Source organism: Anser anser (assembly GCF_964211835.1).
Source record: "Anser anser genome assembly, chromosome: 4".
Lineage (NCBI taxonomy): Eukaryota > Metazoa > Chordata > Aves > Anseriformes > Anatidae > Anser > Anser anser.
Window position 1 is genome coordinate 10,057,848 of NC_139724.1, and position 27,449 is coordinate 10,085,296.

Consider the following 27,449-nt stretch of genomic DNA (forward strand, 5'->3'; position numbering starts at 1 on the left):
CATTTAAGCTGATAGACCTCTGCTAGAGGTCAGCAGTGAGCTGAATTGCTGTATAGGGAGTTTTAGCCAGATTTTTTTCAGATAATTTTGAGAAACATGAAAAAGATGTTAACTGCGACTGCTTTGCTGAGAAACTAGCAAACCAGGCATCTTAATTGTGCTTGGAAAAGAGAGGTGAAGAAATAAGAGGGCAGGTTATTTGAGGACAGATTTTTTTTTTTTCTTTTTCTTGCAAAAATTCTGCCCACATTCAGTGAATTATTGGCCTTTGAAAAAAAAACACAAAGGACTGGGAGTTGGCTGCAGTTTAGCCTTTAGCTTGTCAGAACAGTCACATCAATTATGCTGTGCATCTGCAATTTCCATTTCCACATATATTAAGTGTGGAGTTCTGCTGCAACAGTTTAGATCAATGTACATCCTATGTTTGCTTTGTGAAAGGGGCATTTAATAGAGAGTGGGTGTAAGGGAAGTAGTTTTTATTAACAAAGAGGCAAAGGCATTTTATATTTTAGCTATTTTTGCCACGTGAAACAAAACCTAAAGTTTGACTGAGCTCTGTTATCTTTACAAAACTCTGGAAAGCACAGCTCTTCAAAGGCAGAATCTTTCAGGGCATTAGCTACCCCTATTGTTCTGTTAAAAAACTTTCTTGATAATGTAAAATCTCTCCTGTTTTCAATTGGAAATGTTCAATTCAGTATAGGACAAAAAATACTTTATAGTCAATGAAGCCTGTACCTATTTCTACCAGCTGTGAAATAAATGCAGCTGAGAAGTTGTTGGAAAATCTCTCATCACACATTTTTCTTCCTATCTTTTCACTTTGCACCCAAACTTTTCCATTCTTCCTTGAATTGTACAGAGCGCATTCATTTCCATAAGATATAACCTGGCATTTCATAACCTGAGTTTCTAATATTACATTGTGTGCTGAAGGTAATACCCATTGACCACAGCAGGCATTACGTGTATTCTTCAACAGGAGAATACAACTCCTTGAATTGGTAATGCCTTCCAAATAAGCTTGTAAATTAGTAGCTGCATTCCCTAGACTTGCAAATATTGGCACATTGCACAGCACCGGGAGTAGAGAAGGAACTGAGCATGAGGCAGAGCTGGTGGCCAGCTTTTACAAGGTCTGGACAGGTTCAAGAGCCAACTATTGCTTTTATTCACCACACCACCTGTTTCTCCCCTAGCATTCTGTTTTTACCAAAGTGTAGTAGTGACTTTATTATTTAATTTTTATTTTTTAATGAAAAGAGAGAACTGGCCTCTCTGGTTCATGGGAAAAGCAGTAGGACCGAAAGGGTGATAACCTTTTCTTTTTTTTTTTTTTTTAAATGAAGTGATTCTAGAAGCTTCTGTCAAATCCAAAAGATTTGGGGGTTTTAGTTGCAAGATATCTTCACATACTAGTTTTCTAAAAATAAATGTGAAGTCATAGAATCATAAAATATCCCAAGTTGGAAGGGACCCACAAGGATCGTTGAGTTCAGCTCCTGGCACCACACAGGTCTACCCAAAAATTCAAACCACATGACTAAGAGTACAGTTTGAATGCTTCTTAAACTCCGACAGCCTTGGTGCTGTGACTACGTCCCTGGGAAGCCTGTTACAGTGCCTGACCACCCTCTCGGTGAAGAACCTCTTCCTGATATCCAGCCTGAACCTCCCCTGTCGCAGCTTGACTCCATAATGTATAAATGAGAAAGTAAATGAGAAACAAGAGCTATTTCAAAAGACATATTTGAAGCATTTAAAAAAGTTGAAATGTTTCTATTTTCTCCTTCTTACCACAAAAATAATTTAGTGGAGCCATTGTAAATTCATAAAAATGTTGGTGTTAATTAATCTTCAAATTAGAAATATTAGACACATTTTTTATGTCTGTGTGTTCGTCTTCCTAGCATACAGGTTGATAGAGACATTTTCATATGCCTATTCCAACAGCATTACAGCTCTTCTGAATTTATAGCTGGCATATACTTTTTTCTGAACACTAGTCCTTTATGTCATCAAACAATGGTTAAAGGACAAAACAAACATATCATGTCCTTGTCTATACTGAATTTCTCCTTGATTTTCCTCTGTTAACAGCTTCCAGCAATATTCTCTCTCTCTCTCTCGGTACTGCTCAGTGCGTGGATTGGGTGTAGCTCCCAGCAACACATTATAAAGCATTTTTCCACATGCCATTTTGTCCTGTTGTGTACACTTGCTCCCCAGGTAATTTTTCCTGAATTTTGTAGCTTCCAATTCTTCACTGAAATCAATGTTCCCTTTTCTTTCCATCTGTTCTATATGTATGTTCAAGATATTGCAGCATGGGTAATCCGAGACTTAAAACATACATCACTCAGGTTGAATTCCCCTATTATATCTCACATTTTCCCTTACTCATTACAGATAAGCAGTAGAGGAGCCAATCATCCTCTACTCCACTGTGATTTGGTGGTCCACAACAAACATTGACTCCTATCTCATTTTGTGTTCCAGTCATTAGCATGCTGTCCCACAAGAAATCAAGATCAACTTCTTCCAAGTTTTAAATTTTTCCAAAATACCTAATTCAGTTTTGACACAGTGCCACTCTCTTCCCCTTTTGCCCACTTTGTCCATCTGTCTTTCAGTACTTCATAATGTTATACGTTAGCACACTAATCACATGAAACTTCCTACTAGATTTCAGTAACATAATGAGGAACAATTTGTATTTGTGAATTAATTCAACTGTTCTTGTTTACTCCCCAGATTTCTGGCACTGGTCTATAGGCAATTAAAATTAGGTTCACTTTGTCATTTGGTGCCCTAACTTTTTTTTTTTTTCCTGTAATGTCTTAATTCTGAACTAAACAATCACTTACTCTCTCCCATTTGTTTTTGTTAATGTAATGATCCCCCAACTAATCTCATTACATTTGCTCCCTGGAAGAATGTTTCCTTTCAGCTGAGTGGAAGGCACTGCTCCCATTGCCCTCACCGAAGGGAAGCAACGATCCACAGAAGAGAGATCTCCTCATTTATTCCTCCTCTTTATATGACAGGGACAATCTTTCTTCTCCTTCAGGCTTATTTCAAATCCCTCCTAGTCATCTGTACTTTGTAAAGTAGTTTGAGAAGCTGTATCTAACACATACATACAGACCCTTATCAACAGCTCTGGATGACAGCTAACCTGGTGATAATATGCACGACCTCACGCGGGTAGATCTAGGCTCCCTCCATCCTCCTGAAAAGGAGGCCAAGCTTGAGCCAGCTCCAGTCTGAAAGAGGTATCACCTTCTTACCTTGTCACTCTTGGTTACTGCTGACCAGTAATTACCTCCAAGTTGTATTTCATATCTTGGCTCAAAGAAGATAGAAGACAGCATTTCATCCTATTGTCCACTTGGCTGTCCATTCTTTCTGTACAAGGATGATCTGTCTATATTGCATGGCTGCTGGGCTCTACAGATACACAATCATTTTCTGTATGTGTACTTGTACAAACCCCTCTTATGCTTCTATACAATTTCTTTTTATTTTCTAATTTTTGGTCAGAAATATCTACGTAGGTATTTTTCATGGGAAAATTTCTGTGCTTGAACATAAACAAAACGGATTGTTTCTTTGCTGTATTAAGGTTCTGGTACTCCCTTTAGAAGGTGATAGATTGCCTGTATTCTGTGTTTATATTCAATTGCCTTCTACTTCTGCCTCTGATGTTTACGTACTGTCAATACTTCTCTCTATTGCAATATAGCTTCTGATCAAGACCCTCCTTTCCTGGAATAGGAATAGTGATGTTTCTTGAATTCTTTAAAATGAACTCATTTTCTCTGATGTTCATAGCAGCTTTTCCTTTTCATCCTAACTATATTTTTTCTCCCTATCATGAATAGAAAATTCATGCAGAAAAAGTCATTTTTTTTGTCTCTGGCAAGGAAGAAAATATGGCGTGCTACTTCTTTCACCATTAGCTTTCTGTCATTGGTCAAATAATTGAATTTAGACTTGTATCAGAAAGAAACTCTTGCAAACTCCCTCTGAAAATCCTCCATTTGCTACTGCTGTGCATCTGTTCAGATATGCCTTTGGCATTTGACTTACATACTAAGGCTCATTGCTCAGCTCTGTTTCCTCATTAATAGGAAAAGATTATCCATGCTGAGATTTCAAATGCTGGGGCTAATCAAGCACCAGTGGCACTGCCACAAAGCCCTCATCAGATTGTGGCCTGGTGCACCCCTCTCATAAATCTGGTCAGAGGGCCTTAACATGCCGCCTGGTGGACGAACAGAAATATCCCAAAGATGGCTCGGATGACTACTCACAGACTATTTCACTTGAAACACAGGATCTTCAGCTATGTTCTTTGAAACCCTCCTATGTGAGGCTAGAAAACGTTCTAGCATGGAAAGGGCTAGTGTTACACATGGCAAAGATTTTCAGCATACTGCAGTGTTGGCTTACCATTGGGGGAACAAACTGCAAAGTGGTTAGGAATTTGAGCCTGTTATTTCTGTTAGATTATTTTTCTGTCTTCCAATACTAAGCTTACCCAGCTTGCTGTCTCTGCTGCAGTGGCTTCATTCTAGTGACACAGGGGTAATCCTTTGGCGACCAGACTCCTTTGCAAAACGGCCAAGATACAGCAGTAACTGTCATAGTCATCCTTGATTAAAATTTTGTTTGAAAATTAATTGATCTGTACAAGTCTATCAGACACAGATATTTACTACGTGCTTCCAATCATATTTTTCTCCTGCTTTTCTCCCTGGACCTTGATTTGTACAATACAGATTTTAGAGGCTCTATAAAGATGAAAAATAATTTGTGACAATAGAACAACTAAGGACAAATTAAGAAGAGCAACCAGATATAATATTCCTTTAGTTAAATGGAATTTGTACCTATATACGTCTTCTTTCACAGAGTCCTAATCATCAGGTACTGAAAACAGCCATTCTACAATGCTCACCATTTTCATTTTGAAAATGAATGGGTCAGAGTCGCTTTTAAATTACTCCTAAGGTGTGACTAGACCCTGCATGATTCAGCCTGAGAATGATCTAGATGGAAATGTGCTCTGCCTGCTCCTACTTATAAAACTGCTGCTTCTTTATAGCTGTAAACCATTCCATAAACCAAAATCCTATTCATCCCAAACATAATGATCAGATTTGCAGGGAGGAAAGTAGAAAATGACAATACACAAAATGTTTCACGGGAAAAGCAATAACAAGTCAAGACCAAAATTCAATGGAATTTGTTTAAGGCTACATTAAACGGAATTTCAAGTCTCTGATTAAAAGTGAGAACAGTACAATGAGGAACATTTTTACTTACTTTTTCTAGTCAGAAATTTTTAAATAAAGCCCAAATATTTAAATATATACTGAAAATATAAAAAAGGTCTAATAGCTGCATTCCAGAAGAAAAAGATCTAATGTGATAATGGAAAATCTAACCTCTTTTCAGCTGAGCTGAGATTCCAATTTTCCGCATCACTAGCAATGATAATGTTACACAAACAGTGTTCAATCATTAAATTAATTCTCATTAAATCAATGTCCTTAAAGGCCAAACAGTCCTTTAATAATTACCTGATTAAAATGATGTTAGCATAACATATTAGTTATACTGTATTTATAATTCCCTTCCCAACAATAAATTGTTTCCTTCCACCCATCTTGCTGAAATTGTGACAATGAGGTAAAAGTTGGGAAGGGAGGCACATCACATCACCACATAGCAAATGCCTCTGGGTTAGCTTCTCCTGGTATCAGTGATATTTCAGCTACATATATTTGTCAGATTTGCATTTCTATTACATAGCACGAAATCTTTGAGTGCAACAGGAATTAATCCCTGTCTTTTAAGCCTAGATCCAAAAAATAAATTATTCCTTTCAGATATTAGCAACCTCATAGTGATCAAATTCAATCTTTCTGCAAAATTTGCAAAATGTGATGTTTTCAATTGAAAATCGAAGTGAATCATAGATTAAAAAACTTTACAAGCAACAATGTGCAGTAATTTAATGCCAATACATTGCAGTGACTTGTGTGATATAATTACACAGATACAGGGGATGGATAGATTTTACAATGTTTCTAGAAGTGAGGAAATAATGGCACTATGAAGTGCTGGAAAATGTATCAAAAATATATTTCATTTTCCTATTTTGCTGTCATTACAAAAGAAAAGGTATGACTAGCTAAAGTTCGGAAATGGAAGCGACTACGTATACTTAACTGAAGTTACTGGGAGCTCTTAGATGAAGCACTTTTAGACTTATACTATAGATACTCATATACTCAAATATCACTCAACTCTTGATATTTGAAAGTAAACCTCTTGATTTCTGTATGACCAAATTTGAACTGTGAGGCTTTCTGCACACCTCTGATGAATAGGTCAGCCTAAAACTCATGTACTAATGCTTGTGAAATGTACTGTTCTACCAGAAGACTTGGCAGGGTTTCAGATTTAATTTTGGGGTTACCAAGTCCAGCACCATTGAGTTACATGATCATAAATAACTGTGCAACAGGCCTAGCAATTTTCCCAATGGTTGTTTGCTCAGAAGTTCTGACCAGATAATCTTTTGTCACCATTTTTACAACATAGGACAATAAATTTTCATTATATAATTATGAATATATGTAGCAGCCAGCATTGATTAGAGCTTAATGTGCATGTGTAAAAAACACAAAGAACTTCTGGGGATCCTCTTCTGCAGGGCTGTGATGTGTGCTTTTATGATTGCACCTAACTGCACGCCTGTATAAAGGCACTATTGGCAGCCACTGTGAATGCATCAAAATGATATATGCCGGCTATTATTCTGGAGAATATTGGCACCTGATCTTAACAAATAAGCTTACACGGTGGCAACCTTCTGATTAGATTTCAAGAGATGCTGAGACCCAACCTCCCTGTTACTGATGGCTGGATACGAATGCTCTGAAGTCTCAAACAATCAACCACAATTAACATCTCTGGTACATATTCATAAAGTGGTTAAGAAGCAAAGTGTCATACACAGTTTTACATAGCAGTGGCCTGGCCTTTCCATAGCCTACTGACTGTTATCTGTAGTACCTTCTGGGATGGCAAAAGGAATTGTGCACAATGGACTGAAAACAGGCCATCTGCACATACAATTAACATTAAACTGAACAATGTCATTAATGAACTATTAAAGTGCTGCTTTATCTAAGAGCCTGTCATTGAGGACATTATGAACACGAGGGAGAAAGAGTCCACTTTGGCTGAAAATGAACAACTATGAACAAAGCAAAACAAAAGACAATTCAGTGAGAGCAAAAGGACAAACAATAATTTTGGTAAAGCCTCTGCACTACTTTTTCCCATTTTTTTTAACCTCTATACAGCTTTGTAACTCCAAATTTTAGGGTTGCAGGAAATTTAAGAAAAGATCACATACTAGAAAGTTTTTTCTTTTTTTTTTTTTTGTTTGGACTTTCAATGTATTACAAAATGTTTTCTAAATCTCCGCATCCATCATCAAAGAGTGGCACCTGACTATTTCAGAAGCAAGTGAATCACATACATTAGTTCAGTTTTCATGTCACTAATTCTACTTATCCTTTAATTTTCAGACTGCTTCCCCGCACTGAACTCCTAACCTTACAGAATTCAACCATCACTAATATAGAAACTCTAGTTATGTTCCTAAATAACACAGTTTGGATGTAGCCTAAAATTCCACCTTAGGTACATCCTATAATGTTGTTATGGGATCTCTGTTAAAGGGATCTCTAAAAGTCATGATGACCTAAAGTAATAATATGGAAGTTCACAGTGAACAAAGAAAAAAACAAAAACCTCTTAATTTTAAGTTTCACTGAGAATAATGCTCTGATGCCATTTATTGATGAAAACCACTAATACAAATACTCATGTTTGAAAGCTGAATGACTTGCTATTTTTACTCCAAATCCACTAGCATCCTGCTTAAGATCATGACTCAGATTTTTCAGAAGCGAGAAACAACTTCGAAGATGTCTTCACTGGATAGCATGTTTTTTTCTCTTTGGGAATAGATAGAGAAATTAAAGAAGCTAGGAAATACTTGCTTATATCTAAAAAATATTCTACTAGCAAGTATGTCTAGGCATGAACAACTAACACTCCCACTCAGCTTTACAGATTTATTATCACTGTTCCTTAGCAGTCTATTTGCAGAAGATTTTCTGTCTTTCCCCTTCACTATTACCTTTACTTTGTCCTAGTGTGGGGGAGGCAGACTCTTCAGTCAAAACCAAACATGTTCTTTCATCTCATTTCTTGTCTGGCAGATGAGGCATCACACATTTTTAACCTAACACCGTCTCACTAGCTGAAAAAGCACTGGAAAGGTGATGTCCTGCTTTATCATCTCTCCTCTCCTGTTGAGGGTGGAAGAATAAAAATTAAGCAGCAGCTACAGGATGCTACCATAGCAATTGCTGGGAAGCTAACAAAATGAAAAAAAAAAAACCAAAAACAAAAACTGAAAACAAAACAAAACAAACAAAAAAAAAACCCACAGCTTTCTTTTTCCCACATTTACTGAAATGGGAGTGGAACTTCATCTCAGCAATCAGGGAAAACAATGGGGTGGCTAAGTTAGAAGACTCATCTTGTAGCATTATTTGTTTCCTTTCAACATTAATTTTGGCCTACTCCTTTTCTACACATTTTAACAGTAGAAGAGGTCTGAGGAAAACAAACAAACAAAAAACACACTTCAACAGTTGAATAAAGGAGACAATTTTGCCAACAGCTTCAAATCCTCTTTTCTACTCCTGCCTTTACATTTTGCAGACAATTTTCCTGGCACCTACCCACCAGCTGGTGGTATGAAGAAGAGACACATGGGCGGGTAAAGCTATGGCACAGCTGTTGCAGAGGAGGGACTCCCTGCAGACCAGAAAAGCAATGGAAAACTACCATGGGTTCCCCTCTAAACTCACGCTCGTTTGGTGCCTCAGAAAACCTCCTCTGAAAACGCTGATCAGTTTGTAGATGACATTGCTCTCATCCAAGCAGAAGGGAGCATTTTTAATGAAGCTAAAACTGATTTCTCACTTCCTCCTTATCTTAAGCAGACAAAATTGCCAACTTAAGTGTAAGCTTCTGGGCAGGGAAATCAATTAGCAGGACAAGTAAGGCTTGCCTCTTCAGCTTCTAAACATCTTTGCAGATGAAAATGTGGGTTACATTCCTTTTTCAGTATAAGAAACATTCAGTTCCTGGCTAAGTTGTTCTTCCCCATTTCCTCCATTAAATATCTATTATACACAGATGAACTCTGAAAAGTCAGAACTGATTACTTAACCTGAATCTAACATTATCCATTCTCTATCCAGATATAGTATATAGTCTATTAGAAACATTATTAGAAATAGCAATTAAAGAAATTGTTCTGAGTAAATATTCTTCTAAAAGAATAGAGGAAGGTGAAGAGATGCCATGGACATCCACATTCTACTTTTCCTTTTGCCTTATTTGCTTTGTTCGGCATTTATACAGACAGACATTACCTTCTTAGGCAATTAATCAGGCTTGGAGTTAGTCCTAGGGGAAGGAAGGTGGTTTTCGGGTTTTTGCACTGCCATTCGTTCTCCAGCTCCTCACAGGAGGTGCGTCAGACACAACATCCCTAAATATACTGCCCCATGTACACAGTGCTATTAGTCAAGAAAGCAGGTGCACACAAGATATAGAAATCCATTATTTTAGAGGCCTCTGAGGACTGCCTGAGTCTTAACCTCAATTTAGGGAAAAATCTAAGCATATTGCTTGGCAGTTTAATGCTAGTGATATCATGCTGCTGCAAACAAATGCCCATACTATGAACACTTTACTTAGGGCATGGTTATTCCTTGGAATTACATTTTCAAAAAGAGACAAACAAACCTCTGAAAGTGCCATGCACATAAAGTTACAGTCAGTGTTTGCAAATAAGTACTGTATACAGGACAATAATTCTCAGCATATTTCGTCAATTCCATTGATCGCTTGTAGTTTGATGCATACAAGACAATTGCCAAAATGTAGTTGTTTTTTCATGCTGTCAAAAGGGCTGGCCAAACAATTAAGACATGGAAAATGGTATGGGTACTACAGGAATGCAGTACATGTTTTAGAGAGATGACTTTATGAAGGTAGATATACACACTAAAACATATTCCTAGATTTAGTATACTAAAATGTGAATTTGGGCATTTCATGTTTAAAGGTAGAACGATAATGTTGCAAATATACCTGCCAGTGTATGTGCTAGAAAAACATGGAAACTGGCTTGCTTTCTAACACGTTTGGCATCTGACTTCCATTTTCCCAGATCAATGCCCAGTTTTTAGTGCATTTTAGGCTCGGCAAGTCTATTCTCCTTGTTACTGGAATAGACCTGGCATAAGTTCGAAGAGCAGTTAAAATTAACCTTAATTAATGAGATTGGCATTTAAGTTATGCTTTCTATCAGAAGACATAAAGCAAGCTTTTATGAAGGAAGGTACGTAATATTTCTACTTTACAACTGAGAACCAGGGCACAAGATATCAATTAAAGTTTCTATGGTCAGCCAGAAACTTAGAAGCAGAATCCAAATTAGGATCTAGGTGTTAGTCTTAAAGCCTATACACTGGATTTTTTTGAGTTGTTAAGCTTAAAAATATTTAGGTTTCACTGCTAAATATCACATGTGAAGATATAATTGATAGCTAACATTTTTTCAAAAATTTTTAGAGTTTTCCTCTGCATATTAAATACAGAGAGTTTGGTGTACAGTTAAATAGGAGAAAATGTCACTAGGAATGTGCATTGTTACAGGATAATGTTTTCCTGCTGATATGGATATGCCAAGAGTAAGATAAGCAAGATGGAGTAATTTATTAAGCAACAGCACACTCCAGGCAGTGCATTTCAGGAGGCTTATATCACGCCTTGGGTAGTAATACAAGGAACAAGACTGAGAAGTCTGAGCGGCTTTAACCGTCTGAGAAGTATTATAATGGCGTAGAAGTACCAAGGCTTGAAGCCTGTCTTACTGCTCTTATGAAATGTAATTTTAACAAGGCAAACAGTAAGATTCGCTCATTTACTGGGCATTATGAACATAATTGACCATTGCTGACACCGCTGATGACCAATTGAAACCTCCTGTTGTGATCAGCATTTTAAACAAGCCAAAACATAAGGGGATAAAAAAATGACCCATCAGTGATGCTTTCACATCATTTATTTCATAATCTCTATAGGTTAAGTAAGAATACTAAGATCTCTGAACAAAAGAATACTTTTTCATTTTTAGTACATATTATCCTATGGTCAAACCCTATTTATAAAACAATAGTGAATATTCATTTTGTTGGGATCATTGAGAAGTGATTAAATCTTGAATGATTCAGCAATTTTGAAGATATGTCCTGTTATAGCAAAAACCAAAACCAAACCCACCACCACCACCAAAAAAAAACAAAAACCAGCTAACCACCTAAGCAAACAAAACCCCCACTATCTGCCTCCTCTCTTTCTTTAAGATGTATCCAAGTGAAACACAGCCCTGCATCTTTACCTGCATAATCTAAAATCCTGCCAGACAAGTTCAGAAATATCTCCTCTTACAGAAAAATTCAAAGTAAAATGAACATAACAGATAAGAGGTAGAAGAGACGGAAGTCTTTCTATTGTGTATTTTATATTAAAGACAAAACATTGTAATTTTTAGTATAACTTCACTAGTTTGTCTACATTCAGAGCAATTCTATTAAACTAAGCAAGATCATCACTGTAATGTGAAGCCAAATTTGAAAGGATACTCTCAAAAGAAAACCCTCTGGAACATTCCTCTGGAAGTTCCTGCTAAAACTTATGCAGCATTTCATGTGTCTGAAAAAAAAAACAATCTATTATACAAAAAGAGTTGTGAATAACTCTAAATCTGAATTTCTGTTTTCTAAATCATTGCTTTTCTCCAGTAATAATGATAGCAGAATGCTTTCTAGAATATTTCATAACAAGTGCCCATAAAACAGTAGGAAGCTAACAGAAAACTTTCAGGATATTAAACTAGGTCCTCAGCAAGTATAAGTAGACATTCTGCCACTGCAGTAGGTTGATTCAATTAATCTCCATGAAGTTTTTAGTAAAGTTTTTACTAGTAAGTTTTTATTAAATCTAATTTATGCACTGGGACCAATTTCCTGGTCCCTGGTCATATAGCAGGTTTTCAACAACGGCACGTTCTATTGAGGGCAAAATTTGAGAGAGTAGCATCAATACTAGGACAGAAGAGAAAGACAAATGGAGCTGTATAGAATTTCAGAAAACTGAGCAAATACTGTATAGTATAGAATTAGGACATACCACTCAGAGTAGGTTAGGTTGGAAGGGACCTCTAGAGGTCATCTGTGGGCAACCTGTTCCACTGTTCCGTCATCCAAGAATTGTTTCCTGATCCTGATGGACCTTTCTGTGTTCCATTTGGTGCTCATTGCCTCTTGTCCTGCCACTGGGCACCCTTGAAAAGAGCCTGGCTCCATCCTCTTTGCACCCTCCCTGCAAGTATTTACAGACATTGATGAAAACCCCCTGAGCTTTTCCTCTTCTCTAGGCTGAACAGTCCCTGCTCTCCTCTTAGGAGAGGTTGTCCCATAATCATCACTGTCCCTTAATGATCTGAGTCGGCCTTTGCTGGAATCTCTCCGAGTTTCTCTCACAAGGGGGAGCACAGTACTCCAGGTGTGGCCTTATCGCTGATGGTAAGGGGCAGGATCACCTCCCTCGACTGGCTGGCAATACTTTGCCTAATGCAGCCCAGGATACCGCTAGCCTTCTTTGCTGCAACGGCACACTGCTGGCTGAAGTTCACCTTGGTGTCCACCAGGACCTGAGGTCCTTTTCTGCAAAGCTGCTTTCCAGCCAGTCTCCCTCAGCATGCGCTGGTGCATGGAGGAGTTCCTCCACAGGTGCACAACTCTGCACTTCCCTTTGTTGGCCTTTGTTGAACGTATAACAATAGAGGGCTTGAGAGAGTCAATAGGAGTGATACTCAAGAGGAAAGCTGCAGCAATGTTGAGCCCCAGCTGCAGCGTGAGGCAGGCAGAGAGAAAAACCTTTGAGGAGTGGATTAGGAAGCCAAGGGGAAATATATAAGGAGAGAGAGAGAGGAAACCTACAAAAGATTAAGTACCACCAAACAGTTCCTGCTGGTAATGAACTGAAAAGGAAACCTTGAAAGCACTTTCTGCCCAACTTAAAAAAAGTTAATTTTGAAAAAAAATCAAAATGCAAGTTACTTTTCTAATATGAGCAAGTGGAAAAGAACAAATTCAGAAAACATGAAGCTACGTTTCAAAATAACCAAAATACTCTACAGTCTCAACCTGTGAATTTGCTGCATCTTTAGACATAAATAAACAAATGAGGGATAAAAGAGATGCTACAGAATTTCATGCTTGGGTGAACAGTAGAGTCCAAAGCATTTGTTTTTAATCTAATCCACAGCAGTGTATGGCCAATATCATTGAAATGGTTTTGCCTTCACAGTGGTCACAGACTGTAGATTGCAGATCTGTGCTTGCAGAGATTCAGTAGTAAGACCAAGCACTCTAATGGTCATCATTTTTCATTGAAAAGCACACTTTATATGAATTGAGCCTATCCAACCACATTTCAGCTCTATGCTCACAACTCTCTTTTCTAACCAAAATCTACATGCAACTTACACATAAATAAATAAATAAATAACATATATATATATAAATACATACACTCTGATACCGTCAATGAATGAATGTAAAATTAAAAAGGGAACTGAGAGAAAATATACTTCTATATTACCAGACTTTCAGATGTGGTATCTAGACTGTGTGGTCACTTCAACATGGGAAAAAAAAAAGAAATTGAAAGCTAAGTTCAAGACCCAAGTTTAAACAATGTATGAAGCAGTGTATACAAAAGTATTCAAGCAAGCAAGTACAGAAATATTCTGCTTAAATTTTAGCTTTGAGGATTTGGCTTAGTGTGTATACCTGTCACAAGCAAGCAGCAAGTCTAGCAAGACCCATCCTCTGTCAACTTCTGAATCTTCTTCAGCAAAAATATTTAGCAGACTAAATTTAAGCTTTAAGTTTCTGTAGCAAATAAAAGGCTAATAGACTCCTAATTCTAGTTCCACAGTCTACCTTTAAGGAAACAAAAAGTACTGAAATTTTGCTAAAGAGTATGACAGTAATTCCTAGCCTTAAAAACTACCAGAGAGGACTGTGCTGACTCTAGTCCACAGACAATGACACAGTATTTTTTCTCTGGTGTTTCAAAAATTGTGAATGTTAGAACTTGTTAAAAGAATTTGATCAGAACTTCAGACAGGCTGACATAAAATATAACCTGACACAGTAGACCAAATCTGCCTACTAAAAACTGCAGAATTTTCAACTATTTCAGAGGAAACAAGAAAAAGAAACCCCTTCTGTATCATTAAAATAGTTACATGATTCCTTAAGGAAGGATTTATATTTTTATACCAAAAGGCTCTTTCCTCTTCCGACCTGTGGTGGTTCTGGAGCCAGCCTCTGTGCTTGCAAATCTTTCCTCTAGCTAGAGGAAAGAAAGAAAAGGTGATACCAGAACATGCTGGCTAGCCTCAGACAAAGAATCCAGCATTATCAAAGCACTAGCAATCCTCGGTTCCTGCTGTTTTGTTGCTCTCAGTGCAGGGTATAAAAGCATCTTTGGCTGTGTGTTTTGATAACAGAAATGAGTACCTTGTCATGTTTTAAATCCACAGCTGAAAGACTTCTTAAGTGAACGTGACAGTATTTGAAATGTCCTATGCTGCCGCACTTAAGATAAGCCAATCACAATTAATAGCAACAGACTGGCTATTCCAAAACAAATAAAACCTGCACATTCTTCTGCTGAATGAAGAGCTGATGAGTGAAAACAGAAGCAAAATTACCACAATAGCCAGTTAGTCCGTCAATGGAAATTACTTTCATTTGTCTGTATTCACAAGGGTTAGTAAACAATAAAGCTTCAGCTAATACAGTTTTTTTTGTGATATTCAAATTGAATGTGAAATGCAGGCTGACATTATAAATGGATCTTTTACTATTTCACGCTGGATTTTTGAAGTCCTTTGAGCCTTTATGTTTAAGTTAGTCTATAAGCTTCCTATATTCTAGTATCAACCATATTAAATGTGTTATTTTCCCTTCTAACAAATTAAGGACTATCCTTCTGCTTGTAATTTGAAGGAGAGATGTATGTACAGCTTACCCTCACTCAGTAAGAAAAACATGAACATTTTAGATTACTGTAGTGGATTCTAAAGAGTTCTGCAGGAACTCTTCTCGGTAGGGTGGTAAGATCTCTCTTTCTCTAAATAAATGCCTCACACTTAAGTTCTGTGATTATTTTTTCCTCAAGTCCCACAACAGTTTTGGTGCTTTGAGCTGCCATGTCCCACCAGCAGCTTTTATTAATACTGATTTGCATCTCATAATCCATAGGGAGCAGATGTGGATCTGCAAATTCCTCTTATTTTTCCAGTAAATTCTTTTTCCAGTAAATTCATTTTTTTTTGTTGTTATTTGGTCTCAGTTCTTTTAATCTTATTTTCTCCTCATCTTCCTGCTTTGTTCAAAGCATTATTTCAGCCCTCCCCAAGCACTCACTTTACTGATTGGTCTGAAACCCCGTTTCTTTACATGCTATCCAAGCATCTGTTGAAGTGTTCTCCTGCAGGCTAGCACTTTTGATCTATGACTCGGGAAACTTTTGGACACTGGGCAACACAGGTTTACTTGGCTAGACATAAGGCAAACAATTCAAATAATAATTCATGAAACTGAAGTGTGTGATTAAACTAGCGTTGCCTCCTTTGAAACCTTGCTGGGCAGTCTCCTATAAAGCTTTTAAGGACTAATGATGTTGGGAGTACAGCAGGGGTGCTAAGGATAATATCAAGCAATAAACTTATGTAAAATCACCTCACATTCATGCAGTAAAGAAACTAATTCACAAGTTTTAACCTAAAAGGCAGACAGATGTAATGAGTCTAGTTCTGTAACGGACCAACTGCTCTCTCACAGTTGGATTCCCTAAACAGTTACATTGGGAATATTTTGGACGGAAAGAAAATTTGAAAATCCACCTACATACAATTAAAAAAAAACTCTGGTAGCACTAAGCTGGCTCTGAAGTCTTTGTTTTTCTTAATAAACGAACAAACAAACAAACATAAAACAATCTCAGCTTTCCTCAGCTGGCCATCACTGCTCAATGAAAATGGTAATTCCAAAAGTATTCTCTCTAGGTTGATGCATTTAAAAACATACCTCTTGTGGACATCCTCAGCCTCAGCTTTTATTCTTTTTTTGGATGGCGGTGCTATTTTCTTCCCCCCCCCCCCCCCCCCCCCCCCCCCGAAAGTTTCAGATGATTTTCATGCATACCATCAACTTTTAAGAATGTCATCTAATTGTTTCTAACTGCAAATAAGGTAATTTCTAAATTATGTTGCCAGCATTATGTAAATAGAATGCTTTTCCCTACAGCATTCCATCAAAAAAATGAATGTTTTGAAGCTGCAGTGGCCTTGGCTTTTTCTAGTGCAGATGCCCCATGGAGTTACAAAGAGGCATATCTGCAGTGCCAGTACAGACTGACAAACAATTATGTGCATAAATACCAGAAGGTATCTGTTCTATTTTGCTGTCAAGTGTTAATACCTGAACCATCTTCTTATATGAAAGCTGTTTCCTTATTCTACTTTGCATTACCCCTCTGATTTGTAGGTTAGAATTTTAAAAAGTATATACCAAGCCAAGGTCTGTTGTCCCTGATGCCTTCAGGATACATGGTTAAATCTCTGCCAAAAGAGATAGACTGTGAAGGACTTGGGAATATAAACCAAACTGGGCTACACCAGATGCTAAGGGGAAGGAAGGAGAAGCATCCAGGGAGGCCAGAGAAGCTTGGCTGAGTCTAGAAGTTATATGGGAAAATTGAGATAAATCAGAAGAGGGAGGAAAGGATACCAGACACAGTAAAACCACTTAGCACATTTGGCACTGGTGACCATGTAAACTTAGTTCAAAAACCATACACCAACATTTTCTGACTGCATCAAAATACAGCACTCACATTAACTATGAATAATTGTTGAGCAGGTGATAACAAATATTTCTTTCTCCAGCACAAGAAATCATCCTTCTCTAATTAGACAACTACAAATTAAAACAAATTAGCATATAGTGCTTCCGAACTTCTCATGGTTCCCACACTAGGTTGTTGAATGCCTTAGAAACCTCACAGCACATGGCTTTCCAGTGCTCCCAGTCCCTCATGGGTAGCAGAAGGCAGGGAGAAGGATGGTATCTATGGCAACTGAGAGGATGCACAGGTTTTATCTCAGAGGCAGTCTCCTTCTTTCTCTTACCTTGTTGCACAAAGGATCCGTACACAAACCACATGGAGTTGTAGAGTGTTGTGGAGGTCATGGATCCCATCTGAAGACGCGGAGGGTTGAGCCAGTTCAAGAGGTAGACCAGCAGCCCTACCAGCAGCACAGTACCAGCTATGCACGCCCACAGGGAGAGATCAAACGGTGCCAAGCAGGCAAACATGTCCACAGTCTTCTCTGCTTTCCGAAGCAGCACGCCCACCGAGTAGTCCATGTAACGTGTCGTGAAGTCCACCACATTTTCCCTGTCAGGGGTAATGGTCAGGGCAGAGATCCCTATGTCAGCTCTCTGAGGAAAGAGAGAATAACATGTATGAGCAGGAGCTACAGAAAAGATCTTTGTTCCTCCTTCATCTATAGCAGCTAATTTTATCATAGAAAAGCAGATGCCAAGGCCAATAGCTTAGTCACAATATACACAAACTTTAAAATGTAAGTATTCAACAGAATAGCTGTATCACCTGTCTTAGCTTCTGTGAGTGAACTTTGTTTAGTGGATTCACGAATATTAGCTCTCCAAATTACTACTTTTTCCAAGAAATCTAAATACTTCAACTACAGGCAATAGCTCGAGGAAATCTACTTCCTGTTATTTTTCTTGGCTCATTGAAGTCATCATTGTCACTGTGGCAAAAGGCAGACCTTGAGTATAGCATTTTTGATCAGAAATTAGTTCCTGACTGAGCTGTATGATATCCAACATTTTGATGACATGACGCTCATGTTGAAGGACCACTGCCTGACAAAGACTGTCGTATATGTACTGGGGCATTTGGGGTGCCTGACATTCTGAAAAATACCAACTTGGCTGCAGAGTGTGAAGTACAGAATAGCAGATACTCCATGCGTTCCTTCAGTACTAGTTCTCCCATATCCTCCTGCAATAGCAATTCCTACAACAACCTGTGCTGCAGCTACCTTGGACTTCCTTTGTGCCATTTATATATCTATATATTTTCTAATTTAAAGAACCCATTTCAGATGAAAGGGGAATGAATAACATTCCTTGAACTAATCATTGTATTCCACAGCATGTCTGGGTATTAAGTCTCCAGAGATACCGGGCACAATTACAGCAAGTGCTATTTTATTTTTTATAGATACAATTAGAACTGCAGTGAAAACAAGAAAGGGTATTTAAAGCAGACACAATAACACTGTTTAAAAAAGACCAAATACTGAAGAAAACAATAGTGAATTTTATATACTTTAACATGAAAAAGAACACTTAAAATACTTAAAGCTGCTACTGGTTTGATTCAATCCACTTCTGCGGTCTCTTGGAAGAGCACAAATGCATGAAAGTCTCAGTACTGAGCCAATTTTATTAACTGTCTTGAGTTTCTTTGTTCTTGTCCAAAGATCTTAACAGCTTCTCAGAAATGTGAACTATTAAGTGGCAATGTATGAAAGCTGAAACTGATCAGAATGAAATTTGTTAATTATCTGCAAAATACCATCTGCAAAACACTCTGCCATCCATGGTACAGACATATTTTTAATCACAGTGCACTGAAGTCTTTGGTTTACATGATGTTACTTCATTTAAGTTAATTTTCACTGGCTTGAGAAAATAGTGGAAGGTAGCTGGTGGCCTGACGATTTAGACAAAAAGGTGTTTGGTTTGCTTATAAGCAATGAATTAGAGATTCATCTTTAATTAGTAGATTAGATTCTGTAGTGTCTTAAATGAAGCTGTGTTGATGTACACAGCTGAAAGCATGACTCCACAAATGCACTTCATGTCCCTTTCTATTAACTTTTTGTGAGTGATGATTTAACTGCCCAACAGCAGCAGTAAACTCAAAACTCTAGTAAGTAATTAAAGTAAAAACTTATCAAAACTGTCCATGGAAGCACCAGCTGAGTCTCTCTGTCCTCTGATTATAAAACTTTTAGCCAACAAATGACTTGAGCGATTCACAGTATCTCCTGACAGTTCAGTCCTTGCAAATCAGTTTTCATTTGAAATGTTTTCTGTGATTGTGACCATAAATGTGCTTTCAAAGAAATTTCCAAATCTATACCAACAGTTGTCAAGCAGGAAAATACCATCATATTTAGTGAATATGTTATTATTTCTTTTTCCTGAAAGTGTATACAAAAGTGAAATGGGTTACAGAAGGACACATGGAACCACTAAGTAATACTTTGCCTCTTTTGTCTAACATTAGCTAGGATATTAATTATCAGCATGTTACTAAAACACTTCCTTACTGCACTAGATTATTGTGGGGTACTACTGAAGTTGTGTGTGTAAGATGTTTAAAGATTCTTCAGTGAAAACCAATATACATAAGCAGAGATTCTTTTAGGGGAAAAAAAAAAAAAAGATTACTGGAGGATTAACAGATTTTTCTTCTTTCATTTTCTTTTAGGTGAAGAACATATTTCTCCATGAAATACACTGAAGGGCACAGTATGTGATATTAACGGAAATACTGCTTCTATTTTACATCCCTGGGGAGTAGTCTCTCCACATTCCATAGCATTACAGTTCCACTCTGCTTATCATCCAGCCATGATAAAGGAACAACGTTGTCCTAATGGAAACGTTGCATTTCCTTTATCATACTGCAGCAGCAATTGTGATAATAGTTATGTCTTGCTATAAAAAAATAAAGTTAGTAAAATCAGAAATGGAAAGGAGAGATATAAGTCCTGTTTTCTCAGTACTCATGTGTTTACCTACTTTTCTATATATAAATTAAGGTTATACTGAACTATTACAACTCATATTCTTAACTTACTAAATCAAATCATAAGCGTCAGATTAGTAGAGAACTGCACGTTTAATACAAAACCACACTTAGGTTTAACTTAACAGTTTATCCACAGAAGCTGAGCATTCTTAATTATGCACAGATTCTGTCACCTTGTATTAAATTGGAAGATGAAAAAATTAAATGCTTGTCATTAATGTGTCAAATTGGATCAGAGGAGACATCAGTTTGAAGTAGTCAAGGTTCACTTAGTGCTTCTGAGATAGAAAGGTAAATGCATATAATTATGTCAATATTTAGAAGTAAAGCTGCCAATCTGAATTATAAATATGTAAAACTCTCCACTCAGCTTTCACAGTGCCAAAATCAACCAACTATCAGTATCTTAGATGTCTGTTTAACACATTTCTGATGAATGAAACTCTGAATCCTGAAACTGTTTGCCTGAAAAGCAGTAGAGGGCATTATTTTTGTTTAGGTGACCTGCTTAGGAGTTTATATTAGTGAACAGCAGGTCTCTTGAAGTCATTATAGAGCAACATTTCCAGAATCAGAAAATCTAAAATAAGTGACCAGCTGGGCCTGATGGTCTTGCTATCTGTGTCACAGAATCAGCTCATCAGCAATGCCTAGAAATTCTCTTTTCTATTGCTTAAGCAGTACACCTCATGCACATGTAAAGTGAGTGTTCTTATGATGATTCCTGTGGTTCATGACCAAGAATAGGGAAAATACATGAATCTACCAAATTGCTCCCAGGAGGCCTTTCGTTTTATCCACTTTCAATGTTAAATCAAGTTTCAATGAATGCTGGAAGCAATAAACCACAGTCACACACGCTATGCAGTCATTAACATGGACATGCAAAAATTAATTAGAGAGACTGTTTTGCTGAGGTTGACACACACACAAATAATTCTGCCTTTACTAAACTACTACTTTTTCTTGTTACTTTGGATTCCTGGTGTGCTTTCTTCATTCCTGTGCTGCTTCCCTTAGGAAGATGCATTAAAAAACAAAAAGAGCCTTTTAAGAGCCTTCTACTTTGCTTGTAGTTTCTCTTAGAAGTTCTTGGGCATGTTTTTGGCCTTCCATTTCTGATAGACCTAAGTGGAATCAGGTGGTTAATCCTATGCCATTTACTTCTTGATGGCTCCTCAATTGGAAAAAAAAAAAAAAAAAAGGCAAATGAGGTAGCATTACACAATGTGGGAAATAACAGTTTATGAATACAAAGTTCACCAGAGTGTCCAGAGCCATGCTAGAGCCTACTATGCTCTCCCACAAGTGGCATTAACCACCTTCTTTGCCTGTCACACAGGTTTGTCCCTCTGTTAACGTGGTTTTGAGGGCAACCAAAGAAAGTGCTGCAAAATGGTAACTAGTGGCAAAAGAAAGACTTGCAGTAAGGGACTGCTCCCCCGAGATGGGCTTCAGCCTCTCTATAGGAAGCTGCTGCCCTCTGAACTCTAATCCTGCTTGTGAGCTGAAGCTCTGTGGGATGCACTAAAAGCCTCAGTTCATTTCCTGGTTACGTTCAGGTTATGTTGAAAGGAGAAGGTGTATGAATCAAAGGTGTACCTCATATAAGACCTGAAAAACGAAGGAGAGGAGGCTTGAGTGGGTTCCCTATTCACGTTAAGGACCAGCTGCTTTGATCTGCTGATACCAGCTCCTATTTTAGCAGTCACTAGGGACAGGAATACCTTGTCCTTGGAGCAGGAACAGAGTAAACTTGGCAGAAGCTCAACTCTGTATGGCTGTGAGGATGTAGGGCATGCACTTTGCAGCACAAGACTTCCATCACATGGCCTGCACAAGAGCCCACTACAGGGCTCTGAATTGTTTTAATGCAAGTAGTGTATATTGGTCTTGAACACAGAAATTACGTGCTTGTTGCAGCAACTACCGTTTCATGAGACACATCTGTAGCAGCCACAGACATCCTTTTTAATGAGATGTACTCAAAAAGAGAAGGCAGCTATTTTCCACTGTAGTTGAGTGGGACTTGTCTTTTGTAGAAATACATTGTTCCCAACTCATTTCTGGCTCGTGCACTAACAGGCAAAGAGCACCCTCTCTGTTTCTGGATTTTCTCCACATGTTGGCCAGACTATCATGTAATACTTGATCGGGAAAACAAGGAAACACTGTTTTAAACATGTCAGACCTTTAACTTAAAACTATTCTTTGCTACCTTGCTTCCCCTTGCAAAGTTGCCAAGCAGATAGATATTTGAGTTCTGGGAGCAGAAACTCAGTTCACAGTAAATAAGAAAGCAGCCTTTCAAGAACAGCTTGCACTTGGTAAGGGGTAGATACACACTGGCTGCTCGCCCAGAGGTTCTCTTTTGCCTCAAGAGGGACAGAAAAAGGGAAGGACACAGTGAACCTTTACTGTTAATTATACAAGGGGTAAGGAAGATGCTAGAAAAATGATACACTGCTATTGTACTGAGGAAACAAGTGTTTCACACTTCAAGTGCAGTTCTGTTAACTCTTCATATCACAAGGGTTTCACATTCCAAGTGCAGTTCTGTTAACTCTTCATATCCTCTACATATACTTGTACAGAAGAATTTCACATCCATTAAGAGTCATTTACAACAAAATGGTAGCAGACAGGCAAATACCCGTGACATGTATTTACAGATCTAGTGGTTACTGCCTTAGGGGATGTTAGTGTTACGCAAATCCCTGCCTAGTAAGGGAACAAGAATGCCATATATATTCTTTCATTAAAACTGTCTGATTTCAGTTGTTGTGATTGCTGCCTTATGAATCATTTCTTTCAAACAAAAAAATGTTCCAGGACTGCTTCTATCTCCAGAGCCATCTAGGACTAGGACGCCTCCAGCCTGAGTTATGCAGTGTCCAGCAGAATCCTTTGCTGTGTACTATGGAGAGTAGAGTATGGTATAACATCAGATTTAAGGAGCAGAAAAATGATAAAAATAGATCAATAGGCAATTCTGGTGTTAGTCTAATAGTTAGAAAAGGAATATTTAGTTCTAAAATTTTTGAAGTTGGAAGAAAATTTGATTTTCTAAATTGTTCCAGCTCACCATGTATGATTACAGCATACCACATTTAGGCTTCATAAATGCATAGGGAGACAACAAAGGAAGTTTATTACTACAATGTAGATGTACAAACTGTGCCATGGTTATGGCACGTATGGTTGTTTTCCATTCTAGCAGACTTTGTACTTCTCAGGCAAGCAGAATAAGTTAAGACTATAAGTGATTTTCTTTTTCACGTGGATCATTACTTCATTTTTTGAATTTTTGTTTTGAGCATTTTTTCTTTACTGCAAGATCTGTTTTCCAGCAATTTGCTATGTTTTAGTTCAAGTACTTAATAAATCCTATGTCTGACTGCATTGTTCCTTATTCTTTGCTGGCTATCAATTAAATTTCACCTGCAGATTTGGAAAAGAATTTCTATAAACCACCAGTAAATTATTTACATGAATATTTACTGCAGTTATTTAAAGAAAAACAACAAACGTTGGGTTCTGTAGCGGTAAAACCTGCACCTATATAGCTGTAAAAACTGCATGTACAGGTTAACTAAGAGCAAATAAAATATATATGTTCACAACACCAAAGAGACATTAGCACAGTAGAGTCTGCCCAGCCATTTCTTTCCCTCTCAGTGGAAGAAACTGAGAGTAGATGATAAGATGTGAAGAGTGGAAAAAAAAATGGCACATTTGGTTTAATTTATTTATGATACAATATTGAACATTTAATGTAAAATTAAGTAGACTAAATGGTTTATTAATTACAGAATAGAGAATATACTACTCTTGATTCATACATCTGCATAATGTAAGTGTTATTATATATCAATAAAACATTTTCTGTTGATTATATATTTCATGCATTCATCACACCAACATTTTTCTAAGTGCTATACATTATTTATGTAATGTATCACTAATTACTGCAACACCAATTTTTTCTCTTTACAACAACCTCTTCAACTCATTTGTGTCAGGTCTTGCCAAACTAATGAGGATGCTGTGCATCCCATTATTTGACTGTATTCAGATTTCATACTGCTGTGCTCTGGATGGAAAAAAGAGCCCCTACTTAATTAGTTGCCACCCAGAACTGTTTCTAGCTTTTTCTTTGTCTTCTAATGCACCTGGGCACACTATCAGATGCTGTGAACAGAGGCGATGAACAAAATGTTATCAAGGACTCATTAAGAAAGGTTACAAGCAAATGCAAATGTATTACTTAGTTTTATTACATGGCTTTATTTAATAAGTTATTAATAACCTTACCTTAAATACCAGTTCTCCTATCAGTCCATTCCACGAGCCATCATCTTGAGGACTCCCATACTTGTGATCTGGTGCAACATAAATTTCGTATTTAAAGCCAAGATAATTGGCCAAGGCTTCCAAAACGTCTATTGAGAAGCCCTGATATTTCTTCGGTTTTCCCAGAACGTTTTCAGACACCATCACAAAGGGTTCTTCCTACACAGAAAACAAAGGGGTCAACTGTTAGTGAAGCAAGGGCTTGACACATTAAGGTACCTTTTTTTTTAAAAAAAAAAAAAAAAAAAAGAGGAGAATTTGTTTAAGAATGTTTTACAAAAAATTTTCCAACATATTTTTAGCAGTGCCTCTTCCATTCTTCAAGATGCTATTTTGTTATGTATTTACTTCAGCAGAATTATCTCAAACTCCCAGTAAGAAATTTTCTCCTCTATTATATATTTCAGAAGTAAATCTTCTGTTGTGACATTACAACTTAAATGCTTTTCAGTAACTCCTTCTGTCTGCACTTATGCTCAGCGTGGCAGACATGCACTCGTATGTCTGTCCATAAATATGAAGGATTCTACCATGCTGCCACATTTTCCACTGGCTGGGTAAATACTGTATCTGACAAATGTGACTTAATTCATGCCATAAGGAAAGAAAACCATGGTGAAACAGGCCATGCTGTAGCAACAGACATTTCTCTTGTCCTTTGACTGTAATCTAAATCTGAATATCAAATGGTTAATTTTTTTTTTTTAAGTTGATTTCTCCAAAGATCATCTATTTGTTTTGTTTAGGAAGAATCAATAAAGGCACTTGAGTATGTCTATAAGAACCATTGGTGAATACGCATCAAAAAGATGACCATAATAAAGGATACAAATAAATAACTGGAAGTTGGAATTGGTTGGTAAGATTTCCAAACAATATGCTTTTCTTTTTCTTCTTTTCAAGTTCTGTTTTCTCTCTCCCTCTTTTATTATTTTTGTTTTATTAATACTTCTAATAATATTTCCAGGAAGAGATGAGTTTGGCTAACTTTAATTTCTCTATCCTCTGCTGCCTTTCTGTATTATTCCTCCTGTTGAGTATTTAATTTCTAGACATTACCTTTCATATCTTCTTGAAATAAAACACAAAAAAAGATCATATTTCTGAGCACAGAAATACATTTGCCATAGATAGATCTCACTTACGGTTGTTTTTCATTTTCTCTGAGAACATCTGCCTGATCTACCTGAGCAGAACAAAATCATCAAAACCCTGAAAAAATTCACGACGGCTCTGTAACACTAGTGTATTTTTTTCTTCAAAATATGATACATTTCTTCCCTTTAATCTTTTGCATTACGCTGTAATTTACTATGAGTTTACCAGAAAGATCTATTTGGAGGTGTAAAATTCTAGTTCTGTGACAATTACAAGCACACAAAGCAACCTTGCCACCATTACTTCCCAGTCTACATAAACCATGAGCATACAGAAGAAAACAAAACAGCTTTTGTGGCCCAAACTCTAAACATATCTCCAGAGGCATTTTTGTTAGTGTTTTAATGAACTATTTTTTTTTTTTTTTTTTTTTTTTTTTTTTTAGTATTCTACGACTCAACTCTGTCAATACCTCAGAAGCCAAAGTACCACTCACAAATTCAAGAGTATTTTTAGTTTCCTAGTATGTCATTCTTTCTGAACAGGTACCTCTGAAGTGCAGGAGATAGAAACTTGGAATAAAAAAGCACCATATTTAAATGATTAAGTTAACGTTCATGAGGATAGCCATATGCTGAGGATGCTGCCAACAAAGCAAGCAAGGAGACTTTCCTGGCAGGATGTTCTTTTCTGTCTTCAGGAAAATCAGAAAACAAGCAAACAAACAAAAAAGGAACCAAAAATACCCACCCTAAAACAACCAACCAAACAAAAACAAACAAAAACCCATAACAAACAAATGAACATAACCCAGGAAGGTTGACTGCCCATCAAGGTACTATTTCCCAGTTGTCAGAATCAATTCCCTTCTTCCAAATTATCCAAGATCAGCCAAATGAAATAAAAATGGAGGACAGCAAATGCAAGTGAATTTTTAAAGTAGTTTTCCAGTGACTGGGTTCCAGAAACATTAAAGGAATTGAGACTAAGTTGATGAAAGCCTCTCCTAGATGAAAACACAGACAGAATACAGTTTTTCTGATTATTTGGATGAGAGATTTCCTACATGTATACTCAAACTAATACAAAAATGTTTCCACAAAAAATTGTAATTTATGAATCTAAGCATATTTGGCACAAAATTCTAAAGATTTATGTGTGCAAAGGATATTTCAGATATTGAAAATTTTCATATTAGAAAGGATTTTTTCTTATTATTTCTGAGTTATTAGAAAATAGTTGTTCATAAATTAAATTTTTATTCAATTTGTTAAAAAAGCAATTGCTAATTGCACTGATTTAAAGCACTCTTTAAAATGCATTTTTTGTGGCTAATTTCACACTTTTATTAAGCTATGTAATACTGTTTGCTGTTGAGAGTTTTACCAAAAAAAAAAGTGTCCAGTGAGTTATACATATATTGAAATATAAATGGTCAAATATCTGTATGCAAAGCAACTAACATTTCCCAATTTCTGCTGAAGCCCGGAGCAGTAAAATATTTAAACATATTCCAAAGAAAATGAAACAAATATATCGCTACTTTTTTTTTTCTTTATGTAATTGTTTACAATTCTCAGAAGGCACTGAAACAGGACAAAAGTATTTGTTTTGATTTTTCTTCCCCCATCAATGCCGCAAGCTGAAACTATGCCAGCTGGTTTTTTTTTTTTGTATACTGGGAGAGTGTTTTGTGAGCTCCCTATGGAAAGAGATAACATACTGCTACAATATTGATGTTAAAAATGATTACTTCCTTCCTGGAGAAAGAGCTTTTAAAAAGAAAATACACAAAGCAAAAACAGCCAATACACTTCTCACCTACT

At 37.0% G+C, this 27,449-nt stretch overlaps 1 protein-coding gene across 13 annotated transcripts in view; it reads right to left on the reverse strand.

Annotated features, from left to right (window-relative positions):
• The window catches only part of GRID2 (glutamate ionotropic receptor delta type subunit 2), an 804,597-nt gene that overhangs the window by 122,992 nt on the left and 654,156 nt on the right, over positions 1 to 27,449 (reverse strand). For all 13 annotated transcript variants that reach the window (XM_083834802.1, XM_083834813.1, XM_083834803.1 and 10 more), the window contains 2 exons: positions 24,487 to 24,684; positions 17,447 to 17,759 (listed from right to left, as the gene is read on the reverse strand). In XM_083834802.1, coding sequence (XP_083690928.1) covers positions 17,447 to 17,759; positions 24,487 to 24,684 — 511 coding nt within the window. The remainder of the gene's footprint in view (positions 1 to 17,446; positions 17,760 to 24,486; positions 24,685 to 27,449) is intronic.